Here is a 25,428-nt window from a genome sequence, read left to right as displayed (position 1 = left end):
CTATGTCTTGGGAGCAAGCAACAGTTGTTTAATTAGACTTTCTCCCTGCTCAATATGAGGAAATGTATTACTGGGGCTATGCAGCTAGCCAACTAAGTGTAGCTGGTAATTTCCTGGAGACTAGCAGAGAATCTACTACCACGTCTTTCCTAAGGCAGAATAATTTCTATCTGCATTCTAAATGCCGGTCCTAATACTCATAAATAAGAGAAGTTCACCCTCCTTGTCAGAGTAGCTATGTTTTGTAATAGAAAGACAAAATTTCAGGAACATACAACTGGCCAAAATGCAACAATTGACTGAGCATGCCCAGAGTGACTTGATATATATACAACACAATCCATCAGCCTGAGAATAAGGGAAAATCGTGAAAGAGAAGTGGAAAGATTCTAAGATCCAGAGGACAAGGGTGTCTGAACATATTTACGTTATACCACATACCTTAAGTGACTAGCACCTACAGATTTTATATAGAAATGAAATCGGTACTTGACATAAATATATGTGTATCTTTATTTTTTTAAGATATATTTACTTTATTTATATAAGTACTCTGTAGCTGTCTTCAGACACACCAGAAGAGGTCATGGATCCCATGACAGATGGTTGTGAGCCACCATGTGGTTGCTGGGAATTGAACTCAGGACCTCTAGAAGAGCAGTCAGTGCTCTTAACCGCTCAGCCATCTCTTCAGCCCAATGTGTTTCCTTAGGTGCAAAGAAAAAAATAGTTTTAAAGCTATAGAGGAATCTTACAGAAAAATATGACATAAAAAAGTACCATTGCATAAATTCTGGGAAAATTTTAAAGAACTAACTTGTATCACATATGAAGTAGACAATTCAGAGAAACATCATTCTTTTTAAAAATTAAATAGGATTTCTGCTGAACATGAAATAATGTAAGTAGGTCTTCTTTATTGGAAGAGAAAATTTGAGAGTATAGTTGTGTTTCCTGCTACAGACCCATTCTATATTCTCATTATCTTCTCCCTGACTCCCAGACCCTCAGCCTGTCAGTCTCTTCTAAGCTATAAGATCTTAGAGACAACTGTTAGCCCTGTGGCCATAACATGGTATACAATCAGTGTGTGGATGTCATTCACAAATGTGGTTATTTTAGCAATGTATATATTGACAGGACCTAGTCATCACCTCTCTGGGCCACTGAGCAGCAGGTGGTCTGCTAAGTGTCCTATGATTAAAGTTTCCTTCTTATTAAAATGAGGCATAACAGAGAATTTTATTTTACTATAGTATATTATCATCTTGAGTAACGTGGAGTATGCAGTGTACCATGTAAGACTGTAAGAGTAAGGGTGTAAAACTTATCACTTGCGGCACAGTAAGCTCTTTAGTGGCTATACAACTGAAGTGATTATACCAATGGCCAATGGGTCACCAGGGAATAATAGGGTCCTATGAGCCCCTCTCTTACCCATGACTGACTTTTGAGAGGCTCAGTCTTGTGCAAACGCAATGCAGCTGAGTCAAACACCTGTGAGTTCAGTTTTACCTTGTCATGACCAGAAAACAGACTCAGGTTTTCCACCCCTTTATATTTTCTGTTCCCTCTTTGCTGTATTTCCTAAGACTTAGTGAAGTGATACACGTGTTTTTGTTTGGAGTTAGTATTCAATTGTCTCTTATTCACAGCACTTACAGAGCAGCCGTGTGTTTCCACATTCATAGCTTTTCACTACAAAACTATGTGTCTCTGATCAAGGCTGAAAAACAACATTTCATATAAACAAAAATAAGGAAGCCTCTATGCTATATGTTTACTCTTGAATTGTGTTTGAGTCATTTTTTCATAATCTTAAGTATGTATATGTAGGGAGACAGAGGATATGTGCATGTAAATGCTGGTGCCTAAGTAGTCCAGAAGCATCAGATCTTGGACCTAGAGTTACAGGCTGTTGTGAGCCACCCAACGCAGGTAGAGGAAACCAACACCATGTCACATGGATGGAATCAAGTGCTCTTGACTGCTGAGTCATCTGTCCATTCCCCTCTAATTATTTTGAATGACATTCAAATGTATATATACACTTGAGCCCTTTACTATTTAATCTGTTTTTAGCTTTTTATTAAACATCAGTATGTAAAAGCTAAAGAAAATTTCCCTCATGCACCATGAATTTTCTTCTGCAGGTTTTCATAATTTAAAATACAATACAAACTAAATGTTTTATCTTTTATTCTCAAGGTATTATTTTGTCTCTGTTTGGTTTCTTGTTTATAAATGTTAGTTTAAATGTTAGTTCCAAAATAAATGACTCTACAAAATCCTTCCTCTTAGGTTAGGCTTGCTCTAGCGAAGATTTCTTTAGCTCAGAGGATGTTTTCGTCACTCTCAGGAAATACCATGAAGATTGCCTCCTATTTAAGGACAAAACAATAAGATAGCATAAGGCATACCAGAATATAGACTCAGTTGTTACTGTCTTTCTTAGTTAACACTTGGTGAAGAAGATATGCCATTCGCTTGAGAAAAATACAGGCATTTATTCCAGATTTTCTGAATATATTAACATGTAATATAGTATAGAAACATTATACATTGTAGGAGTGTTATATGAAATAAATTAGCATACTATATAATATAGGAGGACTATAGGGAATATATGTCAACATTTTGTGTAACATAATTGGTTCTGTGAATGCTTGCCCCTTCATATTTAGGGCAAAGAAGAATCACTGTTCACTACTCTTGCAGACAATGAATTCAAGTAGACATTTCAATTTGTTTGGCTCACTCCACATGCAAGTAAAGGGGGTTCAGCTTCCAAATGATTCCATATGTAGAAGGTAATAAAGTGATGCAAATTCAATTCCATTTACCTTTAATTGAAAACATTCTTAATTCTAGCCAGCCACTGTTATAGATTTCAAAGATGGAAAGATTATGGCTGATAAGTCACCATTACACTTCATAAATTGTTAAAGGATGGCAATTGTTTTCTAAACAATGTGTATGGGTTTGTTCATTTCAAGGCTCAATTCCAGGGCTATAAGCCCATGAATCTTACAGAAACAACACAGAACGGAGGCTGCCTATGTCTGAGGTGCGGTCGAAGAAGAGAGATTCTGATCAAAGTCTGTACAATTTTAGAAATATAGGACACAGGTATGCTGGTGATAAAGTTTGCAGAACGGTGGTCTTAGTTAACGTGTTCTGAAGTCTGCAGTGGGAGTAGATCACCCTTTCTTCAAACAAAGAAGGATGTCATTCCATTAGATGATCATATGTCAGTAACCTTGTTATGCTATGGGAGAGAATCGTTTTATAACTTGTGCATACATTAAAAGGTCACAGTATATATCTTAACTGCATGCAATTTCATTAGTTGGTAAGCTGGCACAATGAGATCAACTGAACGTAATGCAATATAGGATATATGTGAACGTTTCTAAGTTTAGGTTAATAGAAGAAAGGCGTTTAATCAAAAATCTTGGCTTTATCCTAGAATATGTAAAGGAGAGTAGTTTTCATGTAACAAAGGACTTGTCATGTAGTTGGAAAGGTTTTTTTCCCTTTTCTTTTTTTTTTTTAGTGTTCAGCATTACATGGTTTTGTTTTTATGTATTTGCTTTAAAACACACATTTGTGCTTCATTATTTTTTCTTAGTAGGTAATAATATCTCTTTCTTTTCTCCAATGTCTCCCATGTACCCTATCTGCTCCATCTCAGATTCATGACCTCTTCTGTTTAGTTGTGGTTGTCACGTACATAGACACAAAAACATGTATGCAAATGCAACACGCTGGGTCTATTTAGTATTGGCTGTGTATGTATAATTTCAGAGCTGACATCCATTTGGTACTGGATAATCAGTTGCTCTGCTCAAGCCTGTGGAAGAATTCTTCTGTCCTCTGCTTTTCCTAGTTGCCTACAGTCTTTATCTAGTGGTGAGACCCCTGTGATTTACCCTGTCACTGAGGTTTTATGGGAGATACTCGATACCTTTATGTAACTATATTTTCTGCTGTTTCTACCCTCAAACCAGAGAATTTAGATGTTGCTTGGTGTCACACTGCTTGCATTGATAGTTTCTTTCACATGTGCCCATTTTCCTGAATTCAATCCTGTCTTGAAACTACTGACTCATGGTAATGATCATAACACTGACAGAAACAACAACCATAACTCTGCCTACCATGTTTTTGTAATAGGCTCACCAACTCTGTGATATAATAAAATAAATCTTATTGATATATTTGCTAAAACTTCAGTTTCAGGACTTTTGTGCTTGGTGGTTTACTGAAACTTATTTCTATTTATTCTCCCGGCCCTCTAGACTTCTCTACTGTCTCTTCCCATACCTGGTCCCACCCCCATTTTTCTTCACCTCTCACCTCCCACCCAGATCCCTCCCTCCCTCTGCCTCCTGTGATTATTTTGTTCCCTCTTCTTAGTGGGTTTGAAGCATCCATAGTTTGGCCTTCCTTCTTGGTAAGCTTCATATGGTCTGTGAGTTATATCTTGAGTATTCTGAGATTTTAGGCTGATATCAAATTATCAGTGAATACATACTATGTATGTCATGTCTTTTTGGGTCTGGGTTACTTAACTCAGGATGATATTTTCTAGTTCCATCCATTTGCCTACAAAGTTGGTGATGTCATCATTTTTAATAGCTGAGTAGAATTCCATTGTATAAATGTACCACAAAAGTACTCAATAAAATTCTTGCAAATTAAATTTAAGAATACATCAAAAATGATCATTCTCCACAATCAAGTAGGCTTCATCCCAGAGATACAAAGATGGTTCAATATATGGAAATCCATCAACATAATCCACTATATAAACAAGCTAAAAAAATCACATGATCATCTCATTAGATGCTGAAAAGCCTTTAAAAATGTACAGCACCCCTTGTTGTTAAAAGTCTTGGAAGATCAGGAATTCAAGGCATGTACTTAAGCATAATAAAAGCAATATACAACAAACCAACAGCCAGCATCAAATTAAATATAGAGAAACTTGAAGCAATCCCACAAAAATCAGGGACAAGACAAGACTGCTTACTCTCTCCCTATTTATTCAATATAGTACTCAAAGTTCTAGGTAAAGCAATAAGACAACAAAAGAATGTTTTGGTGGATTTTTAAATGACTTTTTTCTTTTAGAATCTACCTGACATTTATTGTTGTCTTCTTACAATGACTTAATGTTACAGTAGAGGTGATATTCACATAAACTAATGAAATCAAGACTGTAAATAGTATTGATATAAATAATCCTGCTCAAATATTTCATGATTAGGGTATTTTCATTTTATTAGTGGATTAAAGTGTATTTGAACATATTATTGCAGTCTTTTATTCTTTGTTGTGAATCTAAAAATATCTGTAGTATAAGATTTAAAGAATATTAGAAATCATTTTAATTTATATTTATATTAAAAACAAACAGTACAACATCTAAATTTCTCACATAGGAACATTGGATTTTATTTCTTTCTTTGTATATAGTATATTGGAATGACTTTACTTATGATTTTGAAATTACTATAAAACTGTGAATTGTTCAAAAGCTTTTGACTTAGTAGCTGAGGTACAAGCAGAAACCTAAGAGGAAAGATTTCTTTCCATTTTGATTTTCAAATCTACCATGTCTTCAAAATATTTAAATACCTAGTACTATGATTATGGTATGTCTTATACAAAGATTATAATGCACCTTAGATATAGAGAACATTTCATAGATTTCAACATGCTTGTCTTCCTTTGATATTCAGAGTACTTTGAACTAAAATAGTAAATTTTTCTAAGAGTAGAAATTATAAGGTAGTCCTGTTTTACATAATACAGGGTGCATATATTATTACATGGGATTTTTAGATGTTGTATCTCTTCACATGAACTGTCTCATTACACACAAGTTCAACTTAGATGTACATGAAGATACAAAATAGCTAAAATTGTCAGTGAAGACTGTTTAAATTTTCTTTAGTGCATATAATGAATCTACGTGATTTATGTAATATGTGAAGATTGTTTGGGTTTACTACAAATCTCCTGAAATAATGTGATATGTCTTCTGGGATTAGACTTTCTCTGTAATAAGAAAGCAGTGCTGGTGTTCATGAGTATACTCCAGGATATTGCATTGTCCTGTATGTTAAATGACACTCATGTTTATCTTAAGATACAGCAACCTGGCCAAGAGAACAGATGTCACATCTATAGTGGAGAACATTAGAACTTGTTAACTCTTTGGGTTACATGCTGGGCTAATTATGGTCTTTTTAAAACTTGAATTCATCATTGACTCATAAAATATATTTTCAGCTTGAGACATTTAATGATGACTCAATCTTAATTTTTGACTAAACAAAATCCTTTTTCAATATGTGAAATAATTGTCTCAAGTAAAGACATTATTTTTTTTTTTACTCTAAATCAAACTGAATCTCGTGTTTGCTAATTCATATAGGTTTCAAGTTCCTAGTAGTCTTCCGAGGAATGGTCTGCATCAGGGAATGAAGTATTTAAGAAAGTGATAGGAAAACCTAGCCCTAAGAGAGAACATAAAACAGTCAGTGTGGCCATCGCATACACGGCATGCCAATACTATGTGTTTGAGAAACCATTAAACGCATTTACTTTGTACTCTGTACTGAGGTCGCTATGAGTTAGATTCTTTTTCAGAGGTGAATGAATTACTTATATGTATATTTTTTCCTCAAGGGTACATCAGCCCAAATTGGTTTAATCTAAAAATATGCAAGTGCCCAAGAGGCTATGTCTGCTATAATAGTAATTGTAAGATATAATAGTAAATGTTTCCATTATCTAATAAAATGTAAAGCTCCTCTTTTGAATTCCATAATATTGACATAAATGGCATGTAATCTGTGAGGTTGGTGTCATTATTAGATGGAATGTCAAAACATGGACAATCGGATCTTTAAAGGGGTGTTACTTATGCAGTTGGTATCAACTGTGAAGAATAAGCATTTCTCCATTTAAGTGATAAGTTTGAGACAGTTTTACACTTATTTTGTGCATGTATGTGCTCACAAGTGTTTCGGTACACATTTCAAGGTGTAATGGAATTGATTTTCGCTTTCTACCTGATGAGTGTTGGGGATTAAAATCAATTCATCAGGCTTGATTGACGTCACACAACTTAACCAGCTGAACCATCTCATTAATCCTGAGTCACTAACTTTTTACTGAATTTTTAAGCATGGATAAAGGTTTTAAGGGTAATTTTTTACTCATTTAATGTAAGTTTTATCACATTCATTAAATTTATTTTACAACTGTCTAAGAAAATATTTAGTTATATTCTATTAAGTATCCCTTTTGAAATAGGAGGAGGTCATTCCTCTTAAAGAATCCCGCCAAGTATTCACATTGCCAGTGTCCTAGGGATGACATTGTATCGCTTCAGTAACCCTTAAGTGCTACTTCAAAACTGTGCCCTATTCAAGCAAGTATAACTTACTATGAGGATAATACACTGATAGATGTTTGTGTTGTGCTTTTTAAAGTGCAAGTCCGAGCCTCCTTTAATAAGTCTGAAGTCAAGTCGTAAGTCAGCAAACCTTCTTTAGTTGTACATAACTGGGAGGCAAAATAACGTCGGTGTTGGTGTTCACGATGATTTCAACTTGCATAAATTTACTGTTTTTTTTCTTTTGATTTCAGATGCAATAACAGAACCCAGTGTGCAGTGGTGGCAGGTCCTGATGTATTTCCAGACCCATGTCCGGGAACATATAAATACCTTGAAGTGCAGTATGAATGTGTCCCTTATAGTATGTATATTCCTATACTTTTCTTTTAAAATATATTACTCTTTAACTTGCATGTATTCTCTGTGATGACATAAAAATATCACATAAATATAAAGAAGGCAACGGATGTGACATTTACAGGTCGAGATCCTTCATTCATTGCATGTCTCTATGGCATCTAATTTTGATGAAGCATTACTTTGATGATAATGTACGTAAATGCCTATGGTAACAATGTTTTTAATGCAAGAACATTCACTGCCTAAGAAAATAAAGGGTAGGTAGTATGTCAACATTGAATCTCTTCAAGATGACTGAGCAAGAAGAAGTTGAATGTCAATGTAAATTTTATACACTTATAGCCATCGATGCTGATTTTTTTCAGTGTGATTAAAGTAATTATTAAGTTTCATGTACTGTCTACCTTTGAAAATCAGATGTATATCCATTCACAGGGTACAAACCGGAGATTGAAAGGAGATCATGACTTAAGTAACACCTCAGAGTGTGTTTCATGCAGTCCCAAGGAAGGAGTATGTCTGCAGCCTTTAGATCAGTCATGGTATAGAGCAGTAATGTATTTTTTTTTCTTCAGGAATAATGAAGAATGAAATAATCTAAAATGGAACATTTTCTGACTTTTTTATCCCAAGGGAGGATTCATCATCACAAAAGATTTTTTTTTATCTTACTAGTTAATTATTCATGGGATTTTGTAGTGAAAATCACACAGGAAATCCTGTAGTCTCCTGTTAGATATTCAGCTCATGCCAGGGAGAGAGAACACCTGGGATCATAAACAAATCCCAGGATCCAACTTCCTTTGATGTCTCAGAAGGAGAAAAATATCTGGGGATCAGCAAGTTTGCCTTGCCAAGAGACGGCTTGAGCTTGCTCACCCATGCTTATTTCAAGAAACGGCATATTACTCATGAGCTGGAAGTGCGCACACTTCAAAAATAGCCAACGAGAACTTTAGCCAACAAGAAAGGAAATTGTAATTTGAAAATAATAACGAAGCAATATAAAATTTTATTTTTGAGCCATTATAGCATGACTGGATAGTGCGAATTTAATGCATTTCACACACTTAATATTCTTTGTTCTGAAAAATACATTTAAGTATATAGGTTTAATTGAACTCTCAGTTGGGCCTCGTGTATTATCATCTCCACAGGAGCCTTTGTGAAAAGTATAAAACTCCTACTGACCATTTTTCTGTTGACCAGCGATATTTTAGGGAATGAAATGCATAAACCATCTTTGAACTGAGACAGTTCTACGTTGCTTGCATAATGAGATCTTGGTGAAGTGTGTAGAATACAGAGTTGGAGAGACATTTTTATGAAAAAAAAATACACAATAGGCAAAATTTCGTTTCTAAAATAGTTCTGTAGAACCTACATTAATATTCTAAATTTTGTACTTTGAAACACGAAAGCAAAGATAAAATGTCAGATTGTACTTTTTTTTAATACTCTGTTAAGGAAATGAAACAGTTCACAGCTGTCTCTTGCTCTCCTGAATTTCATCAGCTTTCTTTGAGGATGTGAAACAACCTTAAAAGCCTCTTCCAGATCCGTTCTAGAATGTCCTCTGCAGAAATCATGTCCATATTAATAAGACGTTGCTCACACAGTTTTAAAAAGCTGCGCATTTAAAACTGTGTCTTTTCTCTTATAAATTGTTAAAGATGGAAAACGTGATTCTTTAATATCTATATTTGGAGGTTTCTAATATTCATAAATTTTTCTGGTTGCTTTAAAAATATTTATTATTATGTTATTTATCTGGTTGTTTTTCCTACTGAAGAATTACAAAGTTAGACATACCCAGTAGGTATTCTATATTCTGTATTCTATATTCTATATATCCTATATGAATTTGTAGTGAATATCTGAATTGTGTTTAAATTATCTTCAATATACTTGTTTGAAAGGGTTATGGAGACTTGGAATTCATTTCACAAACTAAATGTGAGTTTAGAAAGAAAATCACCCAAAGAGGCATAAACTGGGTCTAAGATGCCTCTGAGTTGAGAGAGGACTTGCAGAGAATGCAAAAAGCCATGAGTTTGATTCCTAGAATGCCATAAAACATGCATGGTGGTCCTTATAAGTAATAAAAACACCAAGGAGACGGAAAGCAGGATATCAGAAGTTTAAGGTGATCTCTAAGTATATAGCAAGTTCAGGGCCAGCCTGAGATACATGAAACCTTCGCTCAAGAGAAGAACTTGAAAGCATCAAAATTTGTTGTCAAGTTGTATTCATTTAACAGGACAATGAATCACAGATTCATAATACAATCTAATAACTTTAAAAGTCGCCAAGTTTTCAGTCCATGCAAGTATTACCATGTTTTAGCTTTCTGCCTGTAGACCTTCTATGATCCACTAAGTACTGATTTAGATCAGTATTAAACTCTTTCTTAAACATAAAATGCATGCTCTTCTGGATGCTGGAGTCACTTGCTTAGCATTGCTAAGATGTATTGATGCCACCACATGCCATTGATCCCAGGGGCTGAAGGTTAACATACATTAGCTTATTCACTCACACAAGTCTCCCTAGGAATTATGAACATTACCATTTCATTGTAGAGGAACCTTACAGTCAGCATGTTAGATGCATGCCCTGTGTATAGCATAACAAGAGAGAGCAGAGCTGAGACATTATCTGCCTTTGTTACTGGAATGTTGAGCCTTATAGAATTTGTGGTGATGTTTTTACAATTTTCTTATCTTCCTACTCAGTTATGCCGTATGGTGAATCCAAGTGTTGCAAAGATCCAGTGCTGTCTTCATAATCTCTTATCTGTTTATTAAAGAGTTTGCATTCCTGTTAGCTATTTATTAAAGAGTACTGAAATCACCGCATGCTTATATTTCCAAATACAACATAGAACTGTGAAGCATAAACTAGTTTGTGTCTCATATCCATGTTACCTGTAACATAATAAGCTCCTTAGCTAGACTGAGTTAAGAAATTGGTTTTAATATATATTAGAGAAAACTTTGAAAGCTGCCGAGATTTAGTGTTAGGGTAACATGAGATTTATGGTTTAAACATTACATCTGAAATTTCTATGCAAGGGCTAAAGAAACAATCCACATAAGACCATAGCCTATTTGCTAAACAAATGGCTATTTTCAGTTCCATTTTAGACTTAAGAGCATAAGCTGTGGACTGTGAGGATAGCTGCTTCTGTCAAATGCTTGGTTTCTAAACCTAAGGACCTGAGGTCAGTCTGCTTTCATTTGCAACCCAGTGCTGGCCAGGCAGATGGAGATAACCAAATCCCCGGGACTTGTGGTTCAGAAAGCCATGGCTTCTAAGCAAGTTTCGAGGGAAAGAACCTGTCAAAAAAAAGATGTTACCTGACGAACAACTACCAAGGTTATCCTCTGACATACACACACATACACATAAATTTCTACTCATATCCCACATACAAATACAAATACACATGACTGGTAATGTAACATACTTATGCACACACTCAAAAACACACACAAACACACAAACATACACATACACACACACACACACATACACACACACACACACACGCTTTGATACATCATCATTGTTTTGACAAACAGTAAATTTAGTAGCTATAAAAGTTTTCTTCTGGCTGGGCAGTGGTGGCACATGCCTTTAATCTCAGCACTTGGGAGGCAGAGGCAGGCAGATTTCTGAGTTCGAGGCCAGCCTGGTCTACAGAGTGAGTTCCAGGACAGCCACGGCTATACAGAGAAACCCTGTCTCAAAAAAAAATGAAAAAAAAAAGATTTCTTTTAATGGTTGATAGGAAGAAGAAATATTATTGATGATATTTTTCCATTGGGCACATCAATGGTGCATTATTTAGCTTTCCATTGTTGTGATGAACACCAAGGCTACAAAGCAGCTTATCAAGGAAAGAATTCATTTCATTTTACAGCTTACAGACCCTCATGCAGGGAAGTCAGGACAAGAACACAGGACAGAAACCTAGATACAGGAACTAAGGGAGAAGCCATGGAGAAATGCTACTCATTGGCTTATTCACTAAGACTGGCTTGGCTTGTTTTCTTATACACCCAGGAACAAATGTCCAGTTGTATAACAGTTCATGGTGGTCTAGATCCTCCCATATCAGTCATTAATCAAGAAAGTGCCCTACAAATTTGCCTACACAAAATCTGATGGAGACACTTTGTCAAATGACGTTTCCATGTCTTGTGTCAAAAATAGCAAAACTAACCAGGAAACTGTGTAATTCACAAGCAAATAGCGACATTTTTAAACATTTATTTATGTGTGTGTGTGTTTTGTGTCATGTCTACCCACATACGCACAGCATTGCATATGTGGAGATCAAAGGATAATTTGTAAGAGTCTGTTTTTGTCTTCCACCATGTGAATCCTAAGGACTAAACTTAGGTCATCAAGCATGGCTAGCAGGCAATCAGATGCTGAGTTATTTTACTGGTCAAAAAAATATTTATTTTTATTTATGTCTATGTGTGTATTTCTCTATGTGCGTGTCACACGTGTGGATGTGCCTGTGGAGGCCAGAAGGTGTGAGGTGCCTAGAAACTGAGGTGACAGGCAGTTATAAGCCAGCTGACTTGAGAACTGGCATTAGATCTTCCAGAAAAACAATAATTGAACCAACTTTTTGTAGACCGCAGAATTGATTTTTATAGTAAGATAATTTTCATGGTTAACAGAAACATATAGGAAATCTTATTAACAATAAAGCACATTAGAGGTAATGTAGAATAAAATTCAGCTTTGTCTATTGCATTACTTAAGGGAAGCAAACTAACCAGAAAATACTTACAAAACTGATGATCAAGCCCTGACCATGATCCATGGTCCATCACTGAACGCCATTCCTAGCTCAAATTGTAATATTTGTAACATAATATTAGGACCCAATAAATTGCTATAGTTGAATATTAATTTTACCTAAAACATTAACATAATTAATTGTATAATATCACTAGCTTATGAAGATGCCATTAGGAGGGAAAAGAAAGAAAAAAGAAAAGAAAGAGAAGAGGAGTAAAGAGTGACTGCAGGAACCTTGAAAGTGTGTCTATTTTGGTGCGTTGTACTCATTGCTGTTCACATCCACTTCATTATATTTAACCTTGACTAAGTCATATTAACTCATTCTTTCTTTCCTTGTCTGTGTTCACAGGTACTCTGTTTCTAATAAAATTTGGGCCAAGTGAATCAATTCATGTTTCTGTTCTTGTCACACATTAGTTCCACTGTGGGCTTTATAGAATCTGCATTTTCTTTTAAGGTCTAATTTTCCTCCTTATCAGGTATTTTCTTCCCAAGAAATGACCCAAATACTTAGAGGGTTAAACCTGGCCATTTACCAACATTCATTTTTGATCCCCTCTCTCCCTTCCTATCCACCTCCCACCCCTTCTGACCTGAATTGAGGTTGGGATTGCAGCATCTTCATGTAGAGCTGCCTTCATTTAGCCCAGCTACAGGGACCACTTGTGTAAGGGAGAAAAACAATAAAACAATGAACCTCCCGCTCCAAGTATTCTGAGGAGAGAATCTTTCTTTTGTATCCTGCTGACAAATCGAGTTTCTTCCAAGGCATACAATTTCATGCACATTACCCACCAGAAGTGCCTGTCTCTCTTCAAGATCCAGCTTTTCTCCCAGCTCTTTGTTTCTTTTTTTTAGAACTGTAAAGCACACATTACAAATTCGTGAAATCTCTTCTGGTGTTTTTGCTAAGGAATTAAAGAAGGATACACATAATTTGGAGAACTCCTACCCAACAATGTTTGATTAAAGCAATCTGTAGAACTTAAAACTTTCTTGCTCTTCAAATTAGCCATCCTTATAGGGACGTAGGTATTCTCCTTATGAAAAGACATGAATAAGGAGCACTAATGAAAAAAATAATATTTAAAATTATTATATAGTTTTAGTTGTATCTTTTTAACAGTAAGAAAGAGGCATTATACTTTTAGCATTAAAAGTCCAACTTTTTATAAAGTAATTGAATACTTTTAAGTAATTACTTTTGCAAGTAATGTTCAAATTGATGCATATTTTAATGCATATATACTTTATTTTTCAGTATGTTAATAAGTGGTTGCATATTTCTTAACTTTCAGTACTAGCCAGTACTGTTAATTTTTGAAAGATTAAGAAATATTAAAACTTACCTTAGTTCTAAAATCTCAGTTCCTTTTTAGACATTTAGTAGACATTCAATAAATATTCATTGAACAACTTAAAAGGAAAACAGGTTAAACGTCTCCTCAAAAAGTATTGTTGTTCATCACTAGAATAATAAATACAAAAAACCCTTGTCTCCCAATTAGATGTTATCAATTTAACTAAAATATTTTTAATAAAAATATTAATGTAAATATTAATTTCATAAAATATTTATTAATGTAAATATTAATTTCATAAAAAGGATTGATAAAACACAAATTACTCTTTCTTTCCTTCCATGCTTTTCTTACTAGCACTATTGATTTGTTATTGCTTGTTTGTTTTCTCTCACAAAGAATTTTTCTTTATCAGTTTCTTATATATAACTATAATCTATAAAGATTTTGTAGGTGAATCAATGATAATTAAACTTCATATGTCAAAATTATAAAGTATCTATATAGACTGTTAGTGTGACTGTGAGTGTGTGTGTATGTGTGTGTGTGTGTGTGTCCTTATGCAATGACTTCAATGCAATGACTGGAATCAGTCTACAGGTTCTTGTAGATATGTCATTTTAGTTCATTCTCTTTAAGATTATATTAATAATGAATGCAGCAAAAACGACACATGTTAAATTGATGTTAGTGAAACCAACTTCACTGTATCACATACATTGAATTTATATAAGTCACAAAAATAGCAAGCAGGTAGAACCAGCTGGCTGTGAACACATGAATTAGGTTAATGAGTAAATAAACATAGTGAATTTCCATTCAATTGTTTCTTTATCTTTAAGCAGACAAAAACTCCTTACAGTAACTATGTAAGTATTTGAACGAAATCCATACTCTAATTCTGCTGTATATGTCTTAATTTAATTTAGTTTCTTTAACATTTAAGACTTTGTTATTTTGAAACACTGTCCAAAGTACAAATGTTGCCAATAATGTGAACATGGCTGGCCTTTCGCTTCCAAGAAGAACCCATAATCTAGCCGTCAGTCTGTCATCTTCCACATAATCATATCAATTTAGAGTCAAAGACTGGGAAGGAAACTCAACATGATTTAGTCCTTAGTACCACACGTTATGGATGTTTTTGCTCTTCACTAAGCTGATTGCTTTCCTACTTCAGCTAGAACACAAAGCAATGCAAACCAGAAAAATAAGTGCTGTGGAGGGCTGCTTCTAAGCAAGTATCTATGGCAAATGCATATTTATAATTTTAGATTACTCCCACATTTTTCCTGACTGTGCCTTACTTGGCTCTTCCGTGCATGGGAGAAGATAACTTAGTAGTTCTCAGGAGTTAACTGAAGTTGATCTTGCATTCTGGATTCAGGAGATGCCAGCTGAGTTCTGGTGAAGCCATTTTACTATTACTAGAGATGAGGCTGATGGGAGAACTAAACAGAAAATGGGGTGAGTGACTTAATGACGTTCCAGTCTTTCATTCAGAGAGAAGAAAAGCAGAACAGAGTCTCTGGTACAAGAATCACAGCCCACTGTCTACTTACAGGCTGGGCTAAATATAAGGTAGAAAGAGAGAGGTGGTAGGGAAAAGTGTGAAAGGTTTCTTTTTGGCTCTCAGTTGGCTATTGCTGGAATTAATCAGTTGGTGGTGAGTTTGAGTCAGTAGGGGATTGATAAACAGCACTCACAGCAAACATTAATGAGAGACCATAGAGCTGAGAAGATGAGAATCAAGAGAATCAAGTTGCTTTATTTGTAGAGACCAAATTACTCCATTTACAGGGAGGGGTTGATTAGCTTAGCCAACATAGAGAAGCTATATTATATTATATATATTATAGTATGTCTGTCAAACTAAATGGAATACATGTAAAATGCTTTACATGAAGGTCACCCTACACAAAGCTTTACATATGTGAACTTTAAGTATATTGCCATCTGTCAGGTTAGTTTGCTATCTGAAATCAGACTATTTTCAGTCTTCAGTGAGTCAGGGCCATCCCACCATATCGCTTGAAATTCTATAATGATGCCAGTCTATCGCCACAATTTGGGCAGCCCCAGGCATCAAGAATTCCTTTACTGTGGTATAGTATCACAAACTAGTCTTACATTTTTTTTAGCTTGCAACCATTATCAAGGGACCATAGAACTGAGATGTTCAGCCCTGAACCTCCCAGAGATTGTCCTAGGGTAATATTCTATGTGATTTCACTCTGAAACTAGTTTTTTTTCTTACAGGATTACTATCTTTAACCTCAGAGAAATAGCTAAGATAAGTTAGACAAATTTCCCCTCAACTCACCTGACTTCTGCTTGTCTTTATTACCTGTATGGCCTGATGGACACTCCCTGTGGGCTTGACTGCTGGTACTGCTTGTTACTCAAAACCAACCTTAGCTTTGCAGAGTCTCTGCACACAGCTCATGGTTTTCCTTCCTCCTGTGCTCAGAGCTCTTGGTACAAACAGATTTCCAGTCAGCCCCATCTCCCCCACGTTTAGTATTCTCCCTTCTCTTTATAGGTTGTGAATGTTCTCAAATGTGTCAGTGTTCTCAATGTATCCAGGTACCCTCACCCCCAGCCACCCTCATTCATTTCTTTCAATAAGTACTGACTGAACACCCCTTTAAATGGGCCTGTATATCTAGCCATGATGTTCTAACAATGGAGTGCAGTAACTGGCCAATCCAAGCCTATCTTTTAATGATTATTTTAGGGCAAACATTGCTTTAAATCACTAAGTAGTGAAATTCTGATCTTTTGGTTAGAACCCACTGACTCTGTTGCCAGCTGAGGTCTCTTATTTCTTGAAACAGTGTTTAAGTTTCCCAAATAATCTCTCTGTCAGTCAACCTGTAAGAGAGATTAAGGCTCACTTTCAAAAGTGTAAAAAATGAAAACATATTCTCTCTTATTGAAATTTGGCATTGTACACGGTACCTCATTTTAATTCAGCTTCTCTCAGAGAAGTTTCAGAATACAAAATGGCCTTAATGTGACTGCATGGTATTTTGGTCCTCATTTGCCTTCAGTATGGCCTATAATTAAGGCAATTAATGATGACATATGGCAATATCAAAAATTCAACTTTCTCAATATTATGAAAGTGCAATCCTTCTGTGCATATGGTTGGATCCTGAGCATCATGGCCTTTGTCATAAATTTAGTTCAAATTGCCTGAAAAAAAGACAGCAAATGAGCATTTTTAGGGATGGTGGGTGTGCAGTTTTCTTTGATGTGCCCAACATTGTAAATCACTGCAGTCTAACCATTTGCTTTTTGGGAGCCTTAGGACATGGATCCAAATTTCTGTAGGAAAACTTTGTCAGTTCTAGTATTTAGATCTGCTTGAAATGAGTTTGGTGCTCAGTTAGCAGAGAGAGTTCAGACATGCCAAAAGTTTTCTTCCAACAAAGCAAAACAAAAACAGAATAGAATTACAGAGCGAAACAGGAATAAATCTCTCTCTGCCCTCTGAACTCAGCTGTTTTTCTTTACTCTGGTTTTCCTTGACTCCCTTTCTCTTGTCCTGTCCTTATCTCTCACACAGTTCATTTACTGCTGTTTACTCAAGATAACAGGAAATTTCACAAGTGAGATCATATTCACAGTTATTGGAGGTGAAATGTGAAATATGTTTGTTTTGACAGGAAGGCTTTCTTTCTCTTCTATCTTGGCAAACTAATAAAATTTTAGCTGGCTATTTATATTATAATCTAGGAGGACTTTGGTATGGCAGAATTGGATCTCTCTCTAGATCTGATATTAGCTATGTATCTAAGCAAAGCAACTTAACCTTAAGGCAAAGAGTGATTAAAAAAAAAAAAGGAGAAAGAATAGAGTGACCTGTATTAGGAAGACAAACCCAGAATGCCCCATTATGCTGTGTCAGCACGGATATTTACATCAGATGGATTAAAACACGAAGCCTGAAGCACATGAATTATGAACAACAGCTCTGCCATAGATGTCATGTGGCACTCTGTTAAGAACAAATGATAAATGAAGAATGAGAAACTTGTTAGTTCGTGTCTTGAGGGCATTTCTTTGGTCATTGATCAGTACTGCCCACATTTTTTTACTAGCACTGAATCTAATACACTTTTCATGAGTTCTTGATATATATTACTTCCACTAGATGCTGTCCCTTGAGTTATGAGATGATAATTTTCGTAGTGTTTAATCTTTATCCTCAGGCTGTAGATTGAGCACCAATAAGTGTCAATCACTTAAATGTTCATTTATTATTAATTCTAAAAAGGTTGAATTTCCAACATTAATTAGCATTATCCTATAAGAAGTATAATTATATCCTATAAGACAAGATCATTCCTTCCCTCCTTTCTCCTTTCCATTCTTCCTTCCTTCCTTCTTTCTCTAACTAGCTTGTAGGAAGCAGGACTTACCCTCATGCCTTTCATGAATATTATGGATGAAGGATCTCACTGTTTACTATAAATATTTCAATTGATCTGATGGTTTAGAAAAATGATTTCTCAACTCAAGTGATTACCTCAGTGTTGTACTGAATATTTAAATGATTATTTATGTAACAGAATTTGAAGTTTCCAGAACACAATTAATGTTAATGAAAATTTTCTTTAATTATTTTCACTATGATATCCAGCTTATATGCAAAAACTGAAACATGAAAAGACTAATACCAAGCTATTTTTAAAGTTGATGTAATTTCTGATTCAAATTCATAAAATGTTATATGTGAATGTGTTTTTAAAAGAGCTAAAATTTTGGCATTGACTAGTATTCCTCTGTCTTTGCACCATTTAGTAAGACTGTAGGCTTCACGGAAAATCAGATCTAATTTTATATTAGAGGTGGTTGCTAGGTAACTATTTGATGCAAATTAATCATTAAACAGTTAGCAGCTTATTCTCTGATTGGAATGGATGCTGGAGTGACTTCCGAGCCTACAGCTCAGCAAACAAGTGATCGAGGAAGAGTATTCTGAGATGCTTAATAAAAATAGCTGATGCTTCTGCTAGTTGATTTTCTTCCTTTGTCACAATCATAAAGGAAAACAAGATACTAACCAGGATGATTAACAGTATTTTCCTAACAGTAGATGCTGTTTAAATTTGAAGTGCTCAAATCAAAATTGTACTAAAATGCATTATAGAATATTTTCAGGGCAACCTTCACCATTACTGGATTCTATTTTATAATTAAGCAGACTGAGGATAAAAATTAAATAAGTCATTCTAATATCATTGCCTAGCAGGAATCTGAACTGAAGTAATTTTGGATCTTCTGCTGATCATAGAATAAAGTTTGGGGTGGCTTCCAACATCTGTCCTTGTCAGGAAGCTTACCCAACCAAAGTGCCTAAACAGGAGAGACAAAGTATACTTAGAAAGAGAATGATTCATGCACATGTACTAATGACTGTTGTGGCAGCCAGGGTGTGGAAAATCTGATTACTTAATCCAATGATATATACATTAAAGGTTTAGTACTTATCCTTCAGCAAAAGAATCCACCAACTTAATGATGATTTTCTTTAATTAAAAAAAATCACTGGAAATTCCATTTTAACTTTAAGTTTCTTTCAGAGCTCAAGGTCAGTCGCTATTGCCCCTTTCCGATTAATAAGCGTTTCCTACTGGTGTCTTTTAGATGATGTCTAAATGTTTTCTCCATCTTTTCAAACATTTCATCCAACGTTCCAGGTTTAGATAATTAGATCGTTGTCCTTTATTTGTCAACCATTTCTTACTGTCTTTTCAATGCTTTATTCTGACATTTTTTATTTCTTGCAAACTATAGAAAGAGTTACACAAAATATAAACTTAAAAGTTGTCTGCCTTCTCATTGAACATTAGTAATGTTCTCTTCTAGGTTCCCCTCTCTGTCATCCGTCTCTGTCCCTTCCAGTTACTTCCTTTTCCTCACTTCCCTTCTTTCTTCTTTCTCCTCTTTTCCGACTTTTACTTCCCATCTCTCCCTTCAGATTTGTCATTTATAGTATATGTATATGTATATGTACATGTATATGTATAGTATATAGTATATGTAATTTAGGTAAAAGCTGAAGAACTTCTCCCTAACTTAATCTCTGTGGCAACTTGTAATGTTTGAATTTCTTATAGTTTGAAAGAGTCAGCAACCTTAATCCTTCAGTGTATGACATTGATGTGCTCCAAACCAAATATGGACAAATGGGATCTTTGTTGGGACTTGATGTGCTCAGATCAGGTCACTGTAGCATGTGCACCTGCTTCTAAGCAATTGTGTTATTACGTTTGTCATCATGATTTCCTAAAATGAAAATAATTTACAACTCAGATTAAAATGTCAAAGTTCAACACTAGAGATGTTATTTGTGTTTCTGGGACTGGGTTACCATAGTTAATATAATGTCTTCTAAGTCCAGCTATTTGCTTGCAAATTGTACGATTTCATTTTTATTTACAGCCTAATAGTACTTCAGAGTGTCCGTGTGCTTCCAATTTAGTCATTCAATGGCAGGTAGTCATTCCTGGAATCATATGGATATAAGACATACCAATAACATTATGTGGACTCAGCAGTATGTGTGCGTCTGTGTGTGTGTGTGTGTGTGTGTGTGTGTGTGTGCATGTGTGTGTGTTAAAAGAAACAAAGGTAGAGATAATGTATTTAATAAATACATTACATGGGTAGTGTATTTATTACATGAGGGGTATGTGAGAAGGAGTAGAGGGAGGATAGGGAAAGGGGAAAGTGATGTAATTCTACTGTAATCCCAAAAGAGTTTTTAAAGGTAAGACAAAGGTAAATAAAACTCTGAAGTCTATGAAAAGCAAAGGACCATTTTCATTATTAGCTTTTCAAAGCTTAGTGATCTCCAATTTGGTAATAGAAAACAAAAATAATTGGAGTTAAAATAGAACCTCTACTATTTTGCTGTATGGTATCCTCTTATAATGCACTAATTTGTAGATTCTATTACACTTTATCTCACTGCAAAATTCCTTTTGCTCCATAAGGTAAAATATCCACTGGCTTTAGAAAATCAGCATGAGGGACTATTATTGCTTTTGCTTCACACCATTTTAATTAAGCACAAATCTGTTTCCCAGATACATGCAAAGTGGAGTACATGTGAAATGCTTTAAGATATATCCCAATTAACCTTTAAACTATCATGATGACTTTTTAGAGAATCACAGAAAATGCTAACTCTAAAACTGTACGAATTTCATTTGATTCCGTTTTACACACAGTAAACAAACCAGTATGCCCTAAGTGTAACCTGCATGCTTTAGTATAATAATGTTAGAACCTGTAAAATTAATATCATCAAATAAACAAGATGTTTCAAAGTGGTGGGGTGGAAATTATGTGAAGTCTTAAGATGAAGCCGTTGAATCAGAATAATTTGATTTGTAGTCTGGCTCCACCACCTCCATTAGTGATCGCATCCTTGACAGACACAGAGTTCATTCAATTTCAGTTCTCATTGTGCAGAGGTATTGATGTTTTCATGTTACTCTGGTCAGTCAATAAGGTTAAAAGGATAAAGTTTATTTAGTTTTCAACATTGCCTTCTTGAAGTCAAATGTCTGTTTAATTAAATTTCCCAATATTTGGCAAGACAAGAATGGTAGTGTCAGCTTTCCTTAGCTTAATATTAAATAGCATCTTCTGCAATCTGGTAAAGACCATCTGCAGTAATAGGAAACAGATACACTTTGAAGCCACTGATGGGAGTGGTGAGTAGGCCAAATGTTTGCCAAGGAACTCTGATTTCTCGGTTTCTTGATGTGAAATGTATATTGTCTTCCAGTCTTCAACATGATATTCCCTTTATCACTGGATTATCATGGTCTCTAAAATGCTGTTCCTTCTTATATTGAGCATGCATACACATGAGGATACATAGTGACTTCAAAGCAGAATGTCTTCTAAATGTTGTTTGTAGTCTTAATCTAGGCATTCATATAATAATATAATTATTCTCCCTTTCATATTTAGAAGTTAATTTGCATTAGGTATGCTCATTGTGTACATTAAAAGGAAAATAATTTACCTTTAGTTTATGGAAAATTAGATGACATTTCAGGTTATGAAATTTTTGCATGATCTGTGGATGTTGAATATTCATCTATTAATGTGGGTACCACGTTAAATACCCTCCACAGTGCCACAGGTTGAGTGAAATAAAATGTATAAGAGCCTTGCTCTCAGTCTGCTTTCTGTCTCGTGGAACAAGTCATTATCAAGTACAAGTACTCATTAAATACACATAGTCATTGGGCATATTTCTCAGCAAAAAATTGATATGCCTGATTTTAGTCATAATTTGCCAACAGTATTATATCATATGCATTTCTGAATGTATTATGCTTCTTGAGATACGATTTAACCCATTCAAGAAACATACTGGTATTGGGCAAGTTATATTACATCATGATGGCAATTTCATTTATATGAAAATGGTTTATTAACTATGAATTTAATTACTTCTCTCTCTACAAGTACGATCATGGAGAAAGTTACGATTTATTAATTTAATTATTTAGTGGAATTAATGTCTTCCTAGCTTACATTTTAAATTTTGTTGATCCAGATATATTCTTTTAAAAATACAACTACCACAAATGTTTTCTTTCTCATTCAAATTCTAAATATTTACTTAAACACTTTGTCTAAGCGATAGATTATGCAGTTCCATGAAACCTGCTCGATCAGGTGCTATATCTTTCCTCTTTATATTCATAAGCCCTCTATGTCCAATTACCCAGTATAATAGAACCCGTTAGTGTTAGTAAACCAACTCCAGTGCTAACCTCAGCATCTTAAAACACACACACACACACACACACACACACACACACAAAACCTCAGTACTTATCGTTAAGTAGGTGAGATAGCACAGATAAACAAGTAACTATTATGATACTGTATATATACGAACATATACAGATGTGGATGCCCACAGTTAACCATTGGACTGCAGTGGAGGAGTTAGGGCACAGCCTGAATGAACTGAAGGGATTTGCAACCCCATAGGAAGAACAACAATATCAACTAACTGGACTCCAGCTCAGAGCTCTCAGGGACTAAACCACCAACCAAAGAGTACACTAGAGGAACCCATGGCTCCAGCTGCATATGTAGCAGAGAATTGCCTTATCTGGCATCAGTGAGAAGGGAGGCCCTTTGTCCTGTGGAGGCTTGATGCTCTAGTGTAGTGAGATGCTAAGACAATAAGGTAGGAGTGGGTAGAGGGTATCGCACCCTCATAGAGGCAGAGGAGGGGGTATGGAAAGGGGGAATTGCTGAGGGGAAACTGAGAAGAGGGACAACATTCGAAATGTAAATAAATAAAATAACCAATTAAAGGAAATTATCACCAAGTATTATAATAGTACTACTCAGAAAAAAAATCACAGTAAATTTTAAGAAAGAAATAATATGCAGAATAAAATAGATTTAAAAATGAACATCAAGTTTAAAATCATATATATATATTCAATAATAGTAAAATATGTATACATATTGAGCAGCACACACATACACACACACACATACAGAGAGTAATAGTAAAAATATGTAGAACCCAAAAGATCAAATAAAAGACCAGAGGCACAAACAGCAAAGGTCTGCTAGCCAAAACAAACAAACAAAAAAACAAAAGAAGACCCTATTGTGTCTATTTTTGTATGTCCTGGGTTTTCCAGGAAGTAGCTCAGGAGTTGTAGTGTATATTTTTATGCTTAATAGTCGTGATCATCCCTTTGAACTTTAGCCTATACTCACCTTTAGACAAATCCATAGGGATTCTCACAAGATGGTGCAAACATGGGACACCAGACCTTTATCAGATGGTCTGTGTTACTAGTACGGTTCCCTCTCTAATCCATTGGTAGCTTCCTGTGTTTACTACTTAGCCTCTGTGTTTGTCAGCTTGCTGTGTTACAAGTACCTGAAGTAAGCAAGTGGGATATTTATCTTGGCTCATGTTTATAGAGATCCCTTGCCGTGATCGGTTCTCCTCGTGATTTTGTCACTCTGACAAGATAGAACATCCTGATGGGAATAAATGGTACAATAAAACTAATCACTGTATGGAAAACCCAGAGCCAAAAATCAGGAGGAATACATTAGCCCCACAAGTATATCTCTTCAGTGACAAAATGACCTCTCTCTAGATTCTGCATCTCTAATTTCCATCTTTTCCAAAATAGCTACATCAAGGACAGGCACATAGACTTAAGAGTAAAACTATAGAACTTACTGTAACTGCATTCATCTCACAAATGAAAATGCACTTAGTTTACTGCCAATAGTCTCTCAAATATTAATACTTTCAGCATGGATTAAATATTCTGAGCTAGTATTTTATTATTTTATTTTCTGTTGATCATTCCATTTGTTTACATCTCAAATGATGGATATCCCACTTCCCAGTTACCCTCCACCAACACCCCCACCCACAGTCGCCCTCCCCAGTCCCCTTTGCCTGTATGAGAATCTGAGCTAGTATTTTAAAAGAAGAAAGAGTTAACAGGAGGAGGAAAAGGAGTAGAATGAGGAGAGAATAAAAATGCACACTTACAAAATACGATGGTGGACAGGCATTGATATAAATTTCTAGTGCTAATTGGTTTGATCAAGAAACCGGGGCAAAGAAGGAACTGAACCATAGGAAGACTGAAATCTAGCAAGAAAACATAAAATTATACAACTAGTATCTAGCATTAGTGGTATACTCTAATAGAATACAGGTTCCCACAGCATAAGGCAGCTCTGTTCTGTTACTGTGATGTTGGTACTTATATGGCTTGTCTCTAGGCTGGCTTTGCATCTATCCTATAGTATCTCTTGGCAAATGCTGGGTATTTGCCATACATAGCTTTGAGTTCATTCTGACCATTTCACGTTTAACCAAGGGATTCTTTTACGTAGACTACCCATATAATGCACTGCTTAGTCCTTCCGGGTTTCTTTTTAAATCTTGATGAAGATCTCCATGAAACTTTAGCTTGTACCTTCTGCATTTTTGCAAAGCTGGAGTCATATGACAACACAAAAGTCTACCAGCAATGTTTTATCCAGTTGAAACATGGCTGCTGTGGCTTTTTATTGGCTCAACATAAGAAAGATCAATAAATATCCCTTAGCATGGAAGGGCTCTCTACAACATTCTTCAGAAATGTCTTTTGGAAAAATTCTTTGCAAAAAAAAAAAAAGCGTACATTTCTGCATCGCTGACATGAATGCCCTTTCTGATTCTTGAGATATTCTTGAAGCACTTATGGTCTGGACTTAAGTTTTTTATATATTAGTCAGTTATAACTTCCTTGGACACATTTTGGATTACCTTCAAATATGTGAACAACTCTTGCACTATTACAGTGCTATAATGGACATTATTTTGGTACAGAGGCATCATAACTGAGTATTACTCTCCCTCCCCCCTGCCTCCCTCCCTTCCTTCTTCCCTCCTTCCCTCCCGCCCTCCTTCCCTCCCTTCCTTTCTTCCCTCCCTTGTATACTTGCATA

The 25,428-nt window shown here is 35.3% G+C and overlaps 1 protein-coding gene across 1 annotated transcript in view; it reads left to right on the top strand.

Moving 5' to 3' along the window:
- Window positions 1-25,428, top strand: part of Adgrl3 (adhesion G protein-coupled receptor L3) — a 444,442-nt gene that overhangs the window by 131,682 nt on the left and 287,332 nt on the right. The window contains exon 4 of the mRNA XM_028780743.1: window positions 7,666-7,775. Within this exon, the coding sequence (XP_028636576.1) occupies window positions 7,666-7,775 (110 nt within the window). The remainder of the gene's footprint in view (window positions 1-7,665; window positions 7,776-25,428) is intronic.

This window comes from Grammomys surdaster, unplaced genomic scaffold, assembly GCF_004785775.1.
Source record: "Grammomys surdaster isolate TR1022 unplaced genomic scaffold, NIH_TR_1.0 372, whole genome shotgun sequence".
Taxonomy (NCBI): domain Eukaryota; kingdom Metazoa; phylum Chordata; class Mammalia; order Rodentia; family Muridae; genus Grammomys; species Grammomys surdaster.
Note: the sequence above shows the minus strand (reverse complement) of the source record. Positions and strands in the feature narration are given on the sequence as shown.